Genomic DNA, 18320 nt, shown 5'->3' on the forward strand with positions numbered 1-18320 from the left:
GAGTTCTCTATGTGGCTATATTTGGGCTACTGAAAATTTGTGATTTGGCGTTGTTTGGGCTATGGGTGGCGCCCTAATTCATCCTCTAGATGTGGCTCTGATCGCGTAGAAGCGAATCTCGGAGGCAATGGTTTAGCTGGCTGAGCCGGCAGCGTGGCTGTGCGTGTGTGCGCGCGAGAAATGACCCCCCCCCCCCTCCCCTTCCCTTCTCTCTCTTCGCCGTTGTCTGTCTGAGCCGGTGGCTTTGATCTTTGATGGACTTAGGCTTACACCCCGCTTGACCGTTATGCACCCGATCCCCGGGCATCGGAATGAACCTGGAATTAGTAGGTTTTCACAGTACACTGTATTAACATGGCTATGCTCAGGAAGGGAGAGCAATTACATAAGGTAGGGGCCGTAGGGTGATTGTGGCACCGACATGAAAGAAGGGAAGCACGGGTGGATGACATGCTCCAGTGTGTTCATGGCCATGTCTTCTGGGTGAAGTATCGCGCCGGGCACAGCTTTCGACCTACTCCACGTTTCTCGTGCGAAGCTTTACTGCCATTTTCCTTCTCCTGCTAATGAATTTTTGTTCGTGCTTACAATCGAGATTCATTTCGATAGGTTGCACGCAAGATCGGATCCTCCTCAGAGAGGAGAATCCAAACATGGGGAGGTGGGCCAAGTATGCGAGAACGTATAAAAAAGAATGGGAGCAAGACCCCGAGCCAAAGGAGGGTTCTGGTGCTTTTACTTCTAGATGGTTTGCCCGTAACATCACGGATGTAGATACTCATTCTGCTAATATCGAAACACGTTTTCCACGATGACATCAGTGCACCACGTCACATGAACCTCACCCACCGTGTTAGCTTAGTTTGTGAGGTGTCGCGCTGCTGGCTCGAGGACGCGGGTTTGATTCCTGGCCGCGGCGGCCGCATTTCGATCAAGACGAAATGCAGGAACACTCGTGTACTTAGATTTAGGTGTATGTTATAGAAACCGAGGTGGCCAAAATTAATCCGAAGTCCCCCACTGCGTCATGCCTCCCAATCATATCGTGGTTTTGGCACGTAAAACCCCAGCAATTATTAGAGAGTTTTAGAATATGGGCCTCAAACGTTTTGGGGCCCCAAAGAAATAACGTCGAAGCGACTGCGCATGCGCAAGACGCAAACTGTGTTTGAGTTTTGCGTCGGGCACGCTATTTGATCGATTTAGCGGGAGCCCCAAAAGCTGCCCCAAAAGCTTTTGTCAACAAACATGGCGGCGCCCATCGAAGCGATGGCTCTAACCTAGCACCAAACTGGGCTCGATTCCTGGTAACGCGTGAAGTTCGTAAGCTATGAGAAGTGATTGCGGTTAACGCTTTCTCTCAACTAACCTGTGTAATGAAGATTGATTGATTCATCAGGCGCCGCTGATACCGAATTAAATTGTCGATTTCATGGCTCGTAGGCCTAACACGGATTGACTTGGCTGGGTGAAAGTACGTAAAGTTGGTTACTCAAAACTAAGTGCAACAAGTTGCTTGCTCCTAACAGAATAAGTTCTAAATTGTAATTAAATGCGAGAAAACTAAAATCTAAATTACTCTTCTTATCATAAAATGGGTATATTTTATTGTAATATTTATAACAGCTTTTCTTTGATGCCGTAGTGACGCTGCAAGCGCAACACGCTACCCGCAAACGCAAAACGCCTATTCTAAAGCTCTTCACTCCTGCGTGCCCTTTTCACACCCGCAAAGCTCTTTGGGGCCCCCTATTCTAAAACTTTGTTAGCACATCAAGATGGTTTGCTGTTATCAATTTGGACCACTGTTATCAATTTGTTGTTTACCTGTGCTCTTTCTGCGCCGTCGCGGCTTTTACCATTTCGAGCGAGTTGCGTTCGCGATGTGCTCGTCGCCGAATACGACTGCGCGCTTCTTACACTGGTGTGCCGCTTTGCGCAGTTATCTTTTAAAGCTTCGCTTACACCGATTCAGACAACGAGTGGCAGCTGTTGTCTGTCACTTTATTTTAACGCATGCTCTTGCCGTGCTAGAGGCCTAAAATGGCGGCCAGGTTGATGTATATGGACAGAATATAGAGCATGTACCAGCTTACCCGGGCCAAGATAATTGAAAAAAAAAAACGAGAAAACAAGATAGGACGATGAGACAAATAACACCAGATATCATAGCGCGAAATACTTGTTGTAGCTCATAAAAAAAAAAAAAGAAGCCGCGAGCACGTCGCAGATCGCTGGACAGCTGAACTTCTACGCCATAGGCACATATGATGTGAGAGATCGATGATGCGAAACATTATTTTGCGTTCACGATTGCTCAAAAGCAGAGTTCGTAGTTAATATTACTGGAAATAACCAAAAATAATAACTTAGTACTATCTGTCATAAAATAAAAGCACTGATTTCGCCCTCTGCAGCGATGCGATAGAACTTAAGAGCTTCCGGGCCCAACCAAAAAGTGTTCTGTGCAAGCATTATGTCGCTGTTGTTGATGTCAAGGGCCGACCGTCATGGCGGCACGGTCATTTTGGTACGACGGGTTGTGCAAAAAAGGATTGCCGTAGTCGAATGTGAAAATGTATACACAAATAACACTGTAAATAAAAGTGGCTATATTTGGCTACGAAATTTTTTTCACTTTTTTGTGTTTGGCTACATTTGGGCTAAAACTTCTCTAGCTTTTGGCTACGCCGCCTCGTCGGACCTGGCAACACTGCCGTGAACCTGGATGTCGTAGCCATCTTGGCTTATTTGTACAGTGTTGCCAGCACAGGTGAAGCATTCTTGGAGTTCCCAAGTGCTCAATCAGTTACCGCAACACATTTCTCTTTTCGTTGAATATGCTTATTCCCTGTGTACATTGCCCATTCAGATGTAAAATAAACATTTCGTTCGTGTGTTCATATGCCACGTCCTTTAGGGCTTCTAACAATGCAACTTCTGATGCTCGTATTTGAATGTGTGTAGGTGTGTTGGGCGTATTTGCATGTTTTTGTGTTTGTTGCGGGCATATTTGTTTGTGCAAGCATGCGCGTGAAGCACAGGGCATGGAGAAAAACGGTTTTTAGAAGCTTCACAAAATAGTTTTATTCGACAACTCAGTCACAAGAAGAGCTTCTCTTAATTACAGTAATGTGTGACGAAATTTAATATAATACTTTCGGGAAGTAGGTGGTCGGGGAACGAACGTAACTATGTACAGATGACTTCTTGCGAGCTCTCTTCGAGCGTTGACTCACTTGAAAGGGTACTCTGCTCTGTCTGGCAATCTGCAGTTACAAGAGAACGTTAGTAAGTTAGAATGGCAGTTTAATTCACAACTTTATTCACCTGGAGAGGTCTATCATGATGGTATGCGGCGCTGCGTGAACAATATCCTAGATTCGGGGGCTTCGGCAGCTTGCCCTGAACTTTCAGTCTATCAGTTTATTTCATATTTCTCGCTGGAAAATGGACCTTCCACGTTCATTAACGAAAGGCCCAGCGCCAAGGTTACGATACGCCTGCGTTCTTTGCACGTGGTAAAGCACTCTCATAAGTAAAATACACGCAAGCACCAAACACTAAGATGCCACATATAGGGCGCCATGCAAAGTTGAAATTTTCTTGAAGCATTTAGAATGAAGCCCCTAGTGCGGCCATTAAATATGTCACCGTATTACCGACCAGCAATGGGCCGTCCAGCAGGCCCACGAAGCGGCCGCCAGGTATTCCCTGTCGGTCCCTACGTGGGAGACGCCCACTACGCCCTAAGCGCGTCCTGCATGACCCAAATAAAGTTTGTCCAGTCCAGTTTACTCGGTTCTAACGGGCAATGTGTTTTTTTGTGTGTGTGTTGTTGTTGTTGTTGTTGTTGTTTCGGAAAAAGTCACTAAAGGATGATGGGTGCGCTGAATCGAGTACGCAACCAAAGCTGCAATTGGCGTTTTCTAAATCCCGTCAACCAATATCGAAAGTCGTGCTTAGCCGTACAGCGAGCGCCGGATGTTTCTCACCATTGTACGCCACTTGCGGCTGGTGTACAAATCACAGCTCCAGTGACCTCAGAATTCATTTTTTTTTTTTTTTTAGTGAGAACAAATCTGTTACCACAAAAACCTGGTGAGAGAATAATAAAGGGTACCGCATTTTCGCATTTATTTAAACATGAAAATTGGGGTGGGCGTTACAATGAAGGGCATTGATTTTTTTTATTCTGGCCGCGAAAGGTCGGGAGCCCATTACAGTAAAGAGCGCTCGAGAATCCAGCAAGTACGGTGTTCATGATATTCTGAAAAGTGGCCGTTTGAATAAAGAATTTCACCCATTGTTAGATTTACCTGTCGTTCAAATGTCTGGCGCAACGAAAAAAAGTAACTTACCGCACAATAAGCTGTCGAAACACCTAGGCAAGTAATAGCTGAAGATTGACTCGCTTTGTCTCTCCAGAAGTCAACGTTTGGCGAATCACTGTCATTTGCGCGAAGCTTTTTAACCAAGGATAAGTTTACTTCCGCGTAAAAAGCATTATATACAAGCGGTTTCAAGTATTAGCGCATCGTGCCAATACGTACCCGTAAATGTTGTAGGCGAACAAGCGCATGTTCCTGTTTAGCCCTGTGAGTGTTTTGACGTCAGTCTCCGACAGCTCGAAGTCGAACACCTGAAATATCAGCGCCGCACGCGGTATAGCAGTTAAGACCAAGCCCGAGTGTATCTTTTTGGTGCTGTCCTAGCGCCTTTTCTTTCTCCCTAATGCATAATTTTTTAAGGTTATTTTGAAGACAAGGTCTTCATAGCCGACTTCAGACGGACTTGGCGCATCTGGGATCTCCGTATCTTGTAAGCACTTCTAGAAAGAAGCAGTCGGTTAGGTGACTTGTAGATGCCCTATGAGCATTAAAACAGTATTAAATGATACCTCGTCATGCCGAGAATACGTAGCAACAGTCGATGGATGCGATAAAATGTGAGTGTAAGCAGCCGTAAACGGGGTGAGATGCACGAGTCTCTGCGCCACTGTCGCCCTCTGCCTTGCCGCCGCCAAGTGCCACGTAACACAACTGCCGCGCCATCCGCGATATGGCGTAGACTGCCCGAGTTCGATGACTCGCTGCTGAGTTCGAGAGCATGCCCGCGCGCTCGCCGCCTCGCCGCGTTGAAAATCCGCTTGAGGCGCTCCGCTTTCAGTGTGAACGTGCCTTTACGCTTGGCGTCCGCGGCCCACTCATCGTCGGTGGTCTCCTTCCGCCGCCGCGCCCATTCCCTTTTAGATGCGAAGCAGCTTATGGTCGGGGCTACAGTGTACTAGAATTCTAGTACACTCTAGTCAGGGCTATGTCCCTCCCTGCGTCCGCCGTGCGGCGTCCACACCCGCACTGCGCATGCGCGTCCTCCTCCCCCTCTTCTCCTTGTATTGACCCTTTTCGCGGAGCAGTTTGTTTTAGAGAAACGAGATGGCGCTCACGGCGGCGCGCCATACCTCTCCTCAGCGACCGCGCACGAACACGAAACCATTACTGCTTCTACCTTGCTTCTGTGCGATCAGCTGTCGGAAATGCAACTGAGTTTTGCTAACACACTGTGCTCCAATCATGCTAGATTGAATCATGTGGATGGAAGACGTGTGCAGTAGTTGGCTGGAAAAATAATGATTGGCATGTTAAGGAATGGAAGGAATCTGTGTGGCCAAGTTTGCGGACCGCTGCTGCAACTGTCCGAACGTGCTACCGGCACTTCGTGATGTACGGCTTTCCTCGAGGATACAGAAATTTGCTCATCCGCCAACCTTGTATCGCTAACCTTCAAAGAAAGGGCTCCATCTCCAGAACGTCGGCAAGAGTGAGTACCACTCGTTAAACAATGACAAAGGGAGTAGCGCCGCTTCCTGTCATAGTAAGTTTCGCGCACGTTATCTATACACATCTGTCCCAAATGGCAGGAAAACTTACGCCCACTCTATCGCCGACGTATCAAGAATAAGTGGATTGGCGCACACTTGAATATATGCGCACTGTATACGCACAATAAATGACGGACTACACCTATGGCGCTCGAATGGTCGAAGCTGAATGTTTCGTGACCGTCCACAAGAGTAAGCGAGTTACTAGCTGTAATATATATTTGCTACAAGGTATTACAATGTACAAAACAGCTACGTTTCAAGCATTGTGCGCAGCAAGAACAAATCTATCGAAGCTGAGCACACCCGCGAGCGATTAAGCTGAAAATAATCAAATAGTGGCCGCACCGAGGAACTTCACTGAGTCAGAAACTGACAAGCCACTGCTTCAAAATATTTGCCGAATAAAGAACAAAGAGCAAAACACGCTCATCCTGACTGAATTCATGAGCGGAATGTTTGGATAGCTTGGAATACATATTTAGCCCCGCTTTTAGAACAAGCACCATGTACGCTGCTTGCGCCGTTTGGACATAGCTTAATCAGCTCCGAAAGCGCTTTTGCATGTTCTCCGCGTGCGTGCGCGAGCTCACTGTGTCCTTCCTCCCCCACCCCCCTTCCTCTCTCTATCTATCTCTGAAGCTGCGATCAAAGCTTCGTGTCGTCCACCTAGTCACCGTCGACGATATCTCCGAAAACAGAGGTTTTCTAAGCCGCGCCGGCGTCATACATTTCCATTGTAAACAAGGAGGCAACGGGGGCAGTTGAGGCAAGCAATGGACGCGTCATCACGTGATCAAACATGGCAGAGCCCACGGGATCGCCGCGAAAAGGGTCAATATGTATAGTATATGTACGCCAAGCTCCGGCTTCCGGAAGCCGGAACCGGAAGCCGACTTAGCCACTGTACCCGAATGATCCCCCGGTGCTTCGCCCACTCATCATCATTCACTTGGTCCTCTCATTCTCCTCCCGCAAATCCACGATGAGTGCCACGGACAGTGTCAGCGCCGTAGACAGCGCCGCGGAGAAGAGGGCTCGAGCCGCTGCCACGAAACGGCAGCGGCGACAGGCCGATCTGAAAACTAATGGGAACTTGAGTCGACTGCTTCGCATACTACTCAGGGTGTAAATTTTTTCTGTTCACGCAGTCGTTCTAGGTAGGTACGCTGTTCTTCTTCAGACCGTACAACCCGCGGCCCAGCCATTTCACAGTCAGAGCAGAACTGAGGAAAGGAGCCTACGTACAGCATGACGTCAGGAGACAGACGGCACTCAGATTGGTAGGCACTATAGTTTAGTTTGAATACGCGTAATGACGTACACCTGTATGTCGCGAACATAGACATGGCCGACGCGGGTCAAAGTGTAGTATCTTAATATTTGATACGGGTTGTGTTTGGCCCCAAGATATTAAACTCATTTCTGTAAGCCTGCTTCACCTCTGCCGCAGGTTGGCCCGGTATTGCGCTGTCTTCCGGGTCGCCCCACGTTTTTGGTCTACGGACATCGATCCACTAGAAACTATACAGCTTCGCTGTAAAGAAACAACTGGCCGCAGGTGGGATACGAACGTCTTTTCATCATCTTGCGTACTTGAGCTACCGCGGCACCGCTTTCCCATCGGGGAAAGTTACAAGAGCTAGGCTTATCATCGGCGAGGATTCAGATGGACAGCAATAGACGGACGATGAAGGTCGAACGAAGTTGTCCAGACAAAAGGAAGATAAAGAGGATTGCTCTTCCGGGTCCTGCGCCTGTATACGAAGTACAAACCTGGATGTTTTCTTGGATGTGATCCGGACACGTGGACCTGGGCAAGGCCACGACTCCGCGCTGCAGCAGCCACCGGATTAGGATCTGCGGGAAAGGGGGATCAAAGGTCGCCGGTGTGGATTAGTCAAAAACTGCAGGCGATGACGTCGGCCAGCTGGCCTCGTTCACGAGATTAACGTATTGGGCGCCTGTGTACCCGCCTGCGCGACGGCTGCGATGCGCAACGCTGCCGCCAACCGGGCACTAATTGAGACACACGGCACGCACTGCCCAAGGCCGCTGCCGTGGCCTGAATTGATTAGCCTCATCTTGACCGCGTCAAGAAAAACAGCGTATGCGAGCAGAGCGAAAACAATGCAAGATCCTTCAGTGAGTCTTCATACAGGGTGAGGCTAGAAATTGTTAAACTTTTCATTTTTTCATAGAGCTTGTGAGTTATAGACCGACCTAGTGGACTGATTGATTGGCTTCTCAATGATTGACTGACTGATATGTTGAGCAATTTTATTTGTTATAATTATTTATTTATTTATTGAGCAATTGATTAATCAATCATGTGTTCGATTGATCAATTGTGTGCTTGAGTGACCAATTCATTGATTGACTGACTGATATATTTATTAATTGATTGTTTGATTTATTGATTCCAAAGTTTCAAAGTAACATCCAGGCCACGAGAGATGCCGCAGTAGAGGGCAAATCTGTAGTCCTGAACGTACTCTAATTTTCATCCATTCTTGCCACCATAGCAGCTTTGTACTCAGTGCGTGTTCAAACCGCGAATTCTCGTAGGTAATAAACAGGGAGCACCGCCGTAATTCACAAGGTGACGAGAAATATTTTGCCGTCGTATATCGTGGTAAGAGTTCGAAATGTAGGGCACTCAACAAATTTGTTGGGTCCCAAAAGTGTGTACTTTCTAATTGTATAGTTTACTTATGTTAAATAAACTTTCAAACTTTCATTGACGTGAATTCCATTATAATGGTGCACTCGTCCATATTTCGGGCTCCTTGGCCCCCAGGGCACCGAGATATCCTCGCACTGCGATTCATACACTTCGCATGAGACATTAATTTTGACCCTGCTGGGATTAGCAAAGCCAACTCGGTATCTTTTCAATGTGCACATTTTCGCGCCCTTCCGACCTACCTACTTCACGATCACGGGTACCAGCCTTAGGATATAAGCTCCGGTCTTTACACGGGGGCGGGGAGGAAAGGGGGGGGGGGGGGGACATGTGCATGTAGAAGAATGCGATTAGCTCTCACATCATCGCAAAATATGAAGACGCAGGATTTGAGACTTTCCAGAGGTTCTGCGGTTGTCGTCACTCTTCCCTAACATTTACATAATTTCAATGTAGCCGAACTTCCACCCTGGCAAGGTCGCGCCCTGTTCACGCACTAAGTCGGGTCGCGCCTATGGGCTTACGGGGACAGACCATGCAGAACATGAACTGCGATATCCCCACTGATGGAAAGATCCTGCTTCATATTGACTGAAACGAACGCTGTTTTCCTCATCAAACGAGGATTTCTATTTTTTCTGAACAAGTCGCGAAATGTAGAGCAGCTCTAGCACATACAGAACCTATTTGCAGCAGCTACAGATGCAGCAACTCATTGCAGAAGTGGACATAAATATACACTGATGATGATGATTGCAGCAGCTTCCTATGCAGAAGTGGCTGAAAAAGTTAAAAAGCGGAGGGGTCGCGCGTGCGGCCCGATCTCGATTAAAAAAAAAAAAAAAAAAGGCGCACGGCCCTGAACACACGTGTACCGCATCGCAACTCCACCAGCACGTCGGTGCGGTGCCGAAAACGTGCGTAGCGTACGGCGTTTAAAATGAAAACAAGGCCAGGGCTTTGTCCGGACTGCACCGTGAACTACGTATGTATGTATTTCATTGATGGCTATAGCAAATTTATCGAAAAACCCCGGCGTTATAGCCTGGGGCCACCTACAAAAGCATCACGTTGCTGACGAAGCCTTCTTGCAGCGGCGGCCCTCTGGTGGTGGCAGCGCGTGCCTGACGTCACGTGTACTTGTTGAGGGCGCGGTAACTCTGGTTCGATACGAGACCGACTATAGACGCCGACGAGCACAGTGTGTCGCTGAGACCAGTTTATCATGATAGGCCGACAACGACGCAACCGACGAGCGCGGGTTGCCATATAGTGCGACAGGCTTTCGTAAGTATTATATAGGTGTTGTGTTCTTTCGCGGCGACGACACCGACAAAATCAACTTGGCGACCGTATCCGATCCCTGCGCGATCGGCCGCCGAACCGACAACACGACAGCTCGTGTATATACAATTAATCGCGCTCAAAAAGAGTCAAAACGTGCTTCCGAAGTTGAAATGCCCAACCTTCAGCACTCTCAAGCCGTGCACATAAAGTTTTAGCTGATGTTGATCCTGCTCAGCGAAGGTTTAGGCCTAGCGGAGCCGTACGTCGAGTTCGCGCTCCTGCTACCGGCGGACCTGAGCTGAAAAGTTGGCAGTTACGACGCACCAGTTGGTGTCGCCGCAGCGCCGTCTTTTGCCCTGGCGGGATCAAGTGTCATGGCATTGATACCGGGCTGCGTGGAGACGAGCAAGCGCCTCAACGCATGCTTCTAAAGAGAAAAAACCAGCGAAAAACCAAGACGGCGACTGTGTGTGTGTTTGCTTCCCTCTGGTCCTGCGTCTTGGTTTTTCGCTGGTTTTTTTCTCTTTAGAACATGAACCAACTAGCCCAGCAATTCACGCTTCTAACGCATGCTTAGGAGACTCCAGAAGAGTTTCTGCGTGAATTTATTGCGTTTGCAACTAACACTTGGAGCAGGTCAGCTAGCTACATCACTGAGGGTTCTCTCGAAACCTTCCCCAACCCGTACAAACTAACCAGTCTACCCAGGGATACACTCCCCCGAATGTACGCTGTGCGAGGACGACAAAGCCGATTTAGCACACATCTTGCACGAATGCCCTGAGCTCAAACCTAGAGCCGAATCATGGCCATGGCAATCGGGAGTCAGACGGGCAAGCATATATTTCTTAATCAGCCGAGAGCAGTGGGAGGCTGCGGTGACCAGCTCGGTTCAACTGCGGGCTTTAGAAGACACGCACGGTCTGACGGCCACCTCACGAAGCCAGCAACAATCCCGCCATGTAATCTGATGAATCATTTTCTGTCGACGAATTAAAGTTTTCACCACCACCCCGCGAAGACAGTGATGCGCTATAGGCAAAGGGGAGCTTCCGTTTCGACCAGCTGGGCGGCCGCGGCGGCTGCCACGGCAAAGCATGGTCGACGTGCGGGAAAAAGACTGCAGGGACTGGCCGCTTGCTGGTGGCTCGGGCAATGTCGCAGGGAACTCACGTGACACGGTGGCCATGCGCACTCGCGTGGAGAAGGCTCTGCAGACCGTCTTGAAACATGGATTCCCGCAATACTCGGTAAAACATTGTTTACGTTATTGCAATTGCATAACCAGAATCTACCCATCCCCTCTGCGATGCCCCTCGGGCCCTGAGGGCAATAAATGAATAATAGAAATGGTCATGCAAACCTATCAATAGGGTAGGTACGTTACTGCGTTCAAGTATAGCATAGTGCAGAAGGGGCTTCCAGGAAATTCGTAGGTGTAATATGCATGAGCTCATGCATGATGATCCCGATGCGCCTTTCAAAAATTCAGCAAGATAGCGCGGCACGTACACTATTCCATAGGTCGACAATTTAAACGAATAGTACAAGAACACCGACGAGTCACACTACATGAGCATAATTGAGCTCGAGATATCTGCAGCTGTGCGGGATGAAGAAATGAAGCACAAAAAAAAAGAACATTTTTTGAAGGGTAGCGTGGAAAACATTCGGCTGCTGTTCTGAATTGGCTACAGAGCTGTGCATATGATCAAACTTTTGTCACAAACATGTTTTTCTGCAAGGGTTAGTTTACCTGGAGGTTTTTATTGAAACAGGGAAGAAACATTCAGAACGACTCTACGAAAACAAGCAGCACACAGCCGAGTTCCGATTCAGTCAAGACAGTTTAGGATGGAGGAGATTCGAAAGCCAAGCATCGCAACTTAGCGTACCTTCACAGCTTACATGATACGAAGCACTTAGTGGAAAGGTCGTAAGTAATAGCTGTAACGGTGAAGAATTAGACTGCGGCACAACGGCAAGTCTCAAAACGAACATTGGGCGTGCCACAAAAACAAGTTACACAAGGACCGAACGATACAGTGACGAGCACATTCGTCGGCTCAGGCTGTTTACACATGACTCGACGAAGGTTCGTAATCGCTGCTCGCATATATAAAACACCACTCGCGTCGCGCATGTACAATCTCATTGCACAAGGGGTCGACGACAATACAGACAACAGGTAAAATCCACATTCGAGAAAGTGCCAATGCATGCAGGCGCGTCTAGCGCTGAGCGATAACTTGTTAGTTGTTAGCGGGTCAAATACGGTCCCTGGAAAAAAGGATAAACAAGTACGCGTGTCAATATGTTGGCAATCATTTCTCATGATATTCACTGCCGAATGACTCCTGGGACGCGGTGAATGTGACACGAACATCTTAAGATGCCACGAGGTTTCTCACATTCGGGGACGTGAAGCCGCGGGGTACAGTTGCGATTTCGGTGTGGGCAGTATTTTTTTTTTTTTTTTGACAAGACCATTGGAGAGACAGGTGCGCATTTAAAAAGTACTCGCTGCAGCGTGAGGCAATCGCTCACATTTCGCAAAGTTTTACGCATTTTTACAAGTGTCTTCAACAACACCGAGGGAAGAGCGCATCGTCCGGAAATCTATCAATGACTTCTCAAAATCACCACGTAAAACAAAATGTCTCATCTTCACACTCTCGCCACGAATGTCGTGTTTTCTTATACATCATACTAATTACGGATGATGCAAGCATTTTAGAATTCCCCGAATTATTCTAGATTCTACTGTAATTCATACACTGCCTATAAAATTTAATTTCCACACACAAAACAGTGGCGTCGCCCAGGGAACTAAATGATCACGTGATATTGGAAGTTGGGACTGGGGAGGGTATTTATTATTGCGATAGTAACTATGGGGACACTCGATGCTAATTTGCATCGTCGTCGCCGTGAGGTTTCGTACAAAGTGAGATAGGAACACGCCCAAGCGCCGTATGCTGTGGGTGCGACAGAAATCAGGCGAGGGTGAGCAGAGAAGGCCCGTGCCACACGGGCAAACTAAAGTGCACTTTGAGCGAGTGAACTTCAGCGCGCTGAGTGTAACCTTGGCGGCGCGCTGCTACACGAGAAAGAAAAGTGTTTTTTTTTTTTTTCAAATTGATGGCCATGGCAATCGGGAGTCAGACGGGCAAGCATATATTTCTTAATATAAAAATGTGTGCACGAAAACAGTTTATTACTGTTAGAAACAACATTTACAATCCACCTTTACAAGCGCCGGCAACGATGGTAACTTGACCAGTAACAGTCAAAACGACTCCATCCACCAAACAACTGCGCAGCCATTACCCGGCGTGGTCGTGATCAGCCCGAGAGCGATAGTAGTCTTTTGCTGTTCTTGTTGTTTCTTTGCGGTGCGGCACATTTTATTATCTTGTAACCGTTAGCAATTTAAAACAACGTTATTAAAAATTACTCCTCAGTCTTCTTTCAATAATACTTTACTTTTTTTTTACTCATTGCTAACGAGGCTACACACTTCGCCGCCGCGAAGTGAGTTCGCAGAACACACTCGCCGGTGAGTGCGCTCTGCAGTGAGTGTCACTAAGCGTTCCCGTGTGGCAGCCTGCGAAGTGCACTCGCTCAAAGTGCACTTTACTTTGCCCCTGTGGCACGGGTATTAGTTACCGCACGCCCAGTGTTAGGGGATCAAATGCGCGCAAGCGGAGGCCAGATCGCGCGGTATACCGTGATCAAGCGCGCTATAGGGCGGCCCCTCCCCGGCCTGGCTGCTGCGCATGGCTGTCGGCAAGTGTGAGAGCATACGCGGCCCGCTCGCCATATCTGCGGCAGGTGCAAAGACACGGCAAGGCGAGATGGCCGGTCGCTTCAACTGCGCTGTCTTCATTTGAATTTTTAAGGCCTTAGATGCCGCATGGGTAGAAAAATCCGACGTCCGGCGTTATGGCACCAACATTCATCGCACCAAATTATGGTGCCACCAACAATGGTCGTGGGTTGGAGTGCCTTAATTAGGTCTACCTTAATTAAGATATGCTTAATTAAGGCACTCGAACCCACGACCTTCGGTGAGAGGTGAAACCACGACCTTTGTTGTTACTTAAAATGAACTTACGGTTATTAAGGGCACTCAAACTTCCGACCCATAGTGGAAGTCGAACCCATGACCCTGGAGTTAATTAAGGCGAAGTTAATTAAGGTATATTTAATTAGGGTATTTTTAATTGAGGCATTCGAACCCGCTACCTGTGGTCTTAATTAAGGCGATGTCAATTTAGGCAGATTTAATTAAGATAGAGTTAAGGCACTCAAACCCACGACCTTTGGTGGGGAATACGAAGTAACAACGCATTCGAATGAGAATGTCCAGTAATTTAACGAGTGTTTTTGAGCGCGCAAGCTTTCGATTTCATACTGTTTAACGTATGCTGAAGTGACTGTCAAATTTTAACTTCTCGATAATTTTTTTCCAACCCTCAAGCGCTCAAGCTTTGCGGCGCTGAGGGAAACCAACGATTGAATAAATCGTGCACTTGATTTTATGTTGCTTGATTCTCTGTTTTCAACGTGTGTGCACGCTAACATTAGGCAAGCTGTCGAACGAATGGAGCAGAATGCAATTATAAAACGTACTCTGTTCGGTCATGCGATTTATTACAACAAGAAATTGAAACAGATAACTTGAATATTAAGGGATATGACACGTACATCCGTACGGCTATCCTAACAAATAAGCACCTCACGACACCACAACATCCGATCAACCACCGCATAGAACACACCCTGGTCGAAATAATCCCAAGTAAGAAGACCAAACGCAGCCTGCTTATCCTGAACTTACACAGCTCTCCGAGCGAAACACTAAAGGATTTCGACCGTTTCCTGCAAGACGCAAAGAAAATCACCAAGGGACATGAGATGCTCGTTGTGGGGAACAATATGTCGCATGGGGTACACAAAATATGAGTGCGGCCCGGCAGCATCTCTTAAACTATTTGGTACGACCCGCAGATATCAGCGCGTCGCGAGACGACAGTCCCAATCTGACCTTTTCGATGGGAATCAATCCCATAAGAGTGGTCAAGGTTAGATGAGACCCTTGGCAGTGACCATCACATTATACAGTCCCTCTTACCGCATCACAGGACGGGGCCCTGAAGGTGGGACAGGCGAAAATCACGAATTGGGCCGCTTCCCGGGAGTCGACCCACACTAAATTCATAGGTCGGCGCACTCACTCATGAGTGCACTCACTCACACTCACTCACACTCATTTCAAAGGCGTGAGTGCGAGTGCGAGTGAGTGCCAGTGAGTGTGAGTGCAGGTGAGTGCGAGTGCGAGTGAGTGCCAGTGAGTGTGAGTGCAGGTGAGTGCGAGTGAGTGCCAGTGAGTGTGAGTGCAGGTGAGTGCGAGTGCGAGTGAGTGCCAGTGAGTGTGAGTGCAGGTGAGTGCGAGTGAGTGCCAGGGAGTGTGAGTGCAGGTGAGTGCGAGTGCGAGTGAGTGCCAGTGAGTGTGAGTGCAGGTGAGTGCGAGTGCGAGTGAGTGCCTGTGAGTGAATGGAGGTGAGTGCGAGTGCGAGTGAGTGCCAGTGAGTGTGAGTGCAGGTGAGGGCGAGTGCTAGTGAGTGCCAGTGAGTGTGAGTGGAAGTGAGTGCGAGTGTGATGAGTGCCTGTGAGTGTGAGTGGAGGTGAGTGTGAGTGAGTGCAGGTGAGTGCGAGTGAGTGCCAGTGAGTGCAGGTGAGTGCGAGTGCGCGTGAGTGCGAGTGCGCGTGAGTGCCAGTGAGTGTGAGTGCAGGTGAGTGCGAGTGCAAGTGAGTACCAGTGAGTGTGAGTGGAGGTGAGAGTGAGTGCCAGTGAGTGTGAGTGCAGGTGAGTGCGAGTGAGTGCCAGTGAGTGGAAGTGATTGCGAGTGTGTGCAAGTGAGTGAAGGTGAGTGCGAGTGCGAGTGAGTGCCAGTGAGTGCACGTGAGTGAGGGCCAGTGAGTGGAAGTGAGTGCGGTGAGTGCGAACGTGAGTGAGTGCCTGTGAGTGCGAGTGCAGGTGAGTGTGAACATGAGTGAGTGAGTGAGTGTGAGTGGAGGTTTGTGTGAACGTGACTGAGTGCTGTGAGTGTGAACACGAGTGAGTGCTTGAGATTGGAAGTGAGTGTGAACGTGGTGAATGCTTGAACGATAAGCAGCAGTGATATCGGTTCATCTTGCTTGTGGAAAAATGGAAGCACTTTGTGCGTACAAGCTCACTCGCGCTGATGACTTATCGCGCTAGCAGACTGTGCACACCAAGATAGAAACTACTCAATAAGGTCGTAATAATCCAAGGTTCAGGCATGAGTGAGACAATGTATAGTGAAGTGAGCGGTTACATTATATTGCGATAGCAATTATATGGACACTCCAAGCGCACTTCTTCCGTGGTCGTGGACGTCGCTGTGAGGTTCCGTATAAAGTCCAAAGACGGTATCATTGTCGCCCCGTGCCGGCGGTACGCTTTATGTGCGAGTGAAAGCTTGCGAAGGTCAACCGACGCTTGCTGCTCAATCTCTCATGCGCGTGGGAAGAAGGCGCGCTTCTTCTGTCGCGCGCGAGGCACGGGTGTGTCGTCTTACTCCGGCGGCGGCCGCGCGGGCCTCATCTTCAAAGCGATTTACGACGTGAACAAAGCTCGACTAGTGCCTTCGTATGCGGTGTATTTTGGACGTTTACTTTGCATTGAAGCGAGAGGCGGCACGAAGATCAATTCGCTCGCGGCTTTGCCGCGCCTCCTCACTCCAGCGTTCTGACAGCGAGTTTCCGCGGTCATCGAGCGAGATGTGTCCATGTTTGCCTGTGCACGCGTTACACCGTGATCGTTAATTTAGTTAGTAAGGAATGCATAGAAGTTTATACGACCGATAAAACTTCCATTGTTATCGCTATCGAGGCTTCGCCTTTCGAGCGAAACTGAAACATTTTTTTTAATACGCCTGAGAATATGAATGGGCTGGAACGCTTATAGTAGACATATCAAAGTCATGACCGGCAAATTTTGCCATGACTTCCATTGAGTGAAGACGCCTAATCCTGTGTGATTTGCTACAGCTTCGCTGGTCATCCGCCTTCAGAGGGTGGAATAGGTCCTCATTTTTTTTCTCCCTCCCTCTTAAACGCACACGTACAGGCTCCGATAAACAGGCAGAGCGGAAGAGGGACTAGCTAAGTTAGCACAGAGTAACAGACACGCACGCTCGCATACATGGAGAAAAAGCGAAGATGCAATGATAGATACCGCTGTGTTCTTCCTTTTGTATTTGTTTTGGCATAAAGTGGTTGACTAAGTATACGGACAGTCAATCTCTCCCTCTATTTCCCGCTCTCTTGGCTGAATGCGACCGAAGGGGAGCTTAGTGAGCATAAGCAGCAAGCATGCACACGTCTATTCTCAATGACAGAGATAGGCAGATACAGGTTGGTGCTGTAACGGTATTTATTAAAAACAGTGAAGTGACCAGCGTTGAACGTCGGCAAAAAGATATTGGCGTAATCGTCGTTGTCACTTAAGTCGCCCAGCTGAAGCAGCAACCACGATTGCTCTCTGCGTCATTACTATGACCCAGTGAGAAACAAAGCAATTAGCCATCTTGACGACTCAGGCTGACGTGCACGCGGCTGGAACTCGACCAAGTACTTTGCCAGTGATCGTTGGCGTAGCAAGAGCGGACGCTGGCTGTGTGGGTGTGTGTGTGTGTGTGGGGGGGGGGGGGGGGGATGGAGGGGGTTTAACTCCCGACCCATCGCAAAAGTTTTGCACTACTTTGTATGCACATATAGTCACGCACACATGCACATACACACACACACACACTCGTATAGGAGGGTGCTACATGACACCATGAATAAATTGAAACAAAAGCTTTAGTCGTGCTAGTTTTGCCCTACTTTGCAGTGTTAATAAACCAGCTCTCTTTAATAATTCAGTCAATAAATCCGTTAACTTGTATTTATTAAAAAAGAACCTTATTGCCTTCCTCTGCACTCCCTCCATTCTTGCAATGAGTTCTTTTGTGTCCGGAAACCAAACAATATTGGCGTACTCAAGCACTGGTCGAACACGCAATTTAATATAGGCCAGCAGATTTGCATCTGGGGTCGCTAGACGAAGGCGTCTTCTCAGAAAGAAAAGTCGCTTTAGTGCTCAGCATGTACATTGATTTCCACTTGAGGTTTTTTTGTTAAGATGGCTTTCTAATCGCACAGCGTGTGTTAAAATGACGCCTAAATATTTACGCTGAAATACACAAGTGAGAAGTGATTCATTCATAATGTAAGTAAAATCAGATATTTGTTTCTTTTTACTTACTGTTAGCGTTACAGATTTTTGGCCATTTAGGGTCATCTGCCACTCCTGACACCAAGAAAAGGCTGAATTTTAACAGCGGAACTGTTTAAGCCGGCCGTTAGTCCGTCCGTCGCGGATAAAAAATGTGG

At 48.2% G+C, this 18320-nt stretch overlaps 1 protein-coding gene across 2 annotated transcripts in view; it reads right to left on the reverse strand.

Moving 5' to 3' along the window:
* Window positions 1-3097: 3097 nt before the first annotated feature.
* LOC119458430 (1,5-anhydro-D-fructose reductase-like) overlaps window positions 3098-18320 on the reverse strand; it is a 91373-nt gene continuing 76150 nt past the window's right edge. For both annotated transcript variants that reach the window (XM_049670136.1, XM_049670135.1), the window contains 3 exons: window positions 7658-7741; window positions 4554-4642; window positions 3098-3269 (listed from right to left, as the gene is read on the reverse strand). In XM_049670136.1, the coding sequence (XP_049526093.1) occupies window positions 3236-3269; window positions 4554-4642; window positions 7658-7741 (207 nt within the window). In that variant the 3' untranslated portion in view covers window positions 3098-3235. The remainder of the gene's footprint in view (window positions 3270-4553; window positions 4643-7657; window positions 7742-18320) is intronic.

The sequence above is a fragment of the Dermacentor silvarum genome, chromosome 7 (assembly GCF_013339745.2).
Source record: "Dermacentor silvarum isolate Dsil-2018 chromosome 7, BIME_Dsil_1.4, whole genome shotgun sequence".
Classification (NCBI taxonomy): Eukaryota; Metazoa; Arthropoda; class Arachnida; order Ixodida; family Ixodidae; genus Dermacentor; species Dermacentor silvarum.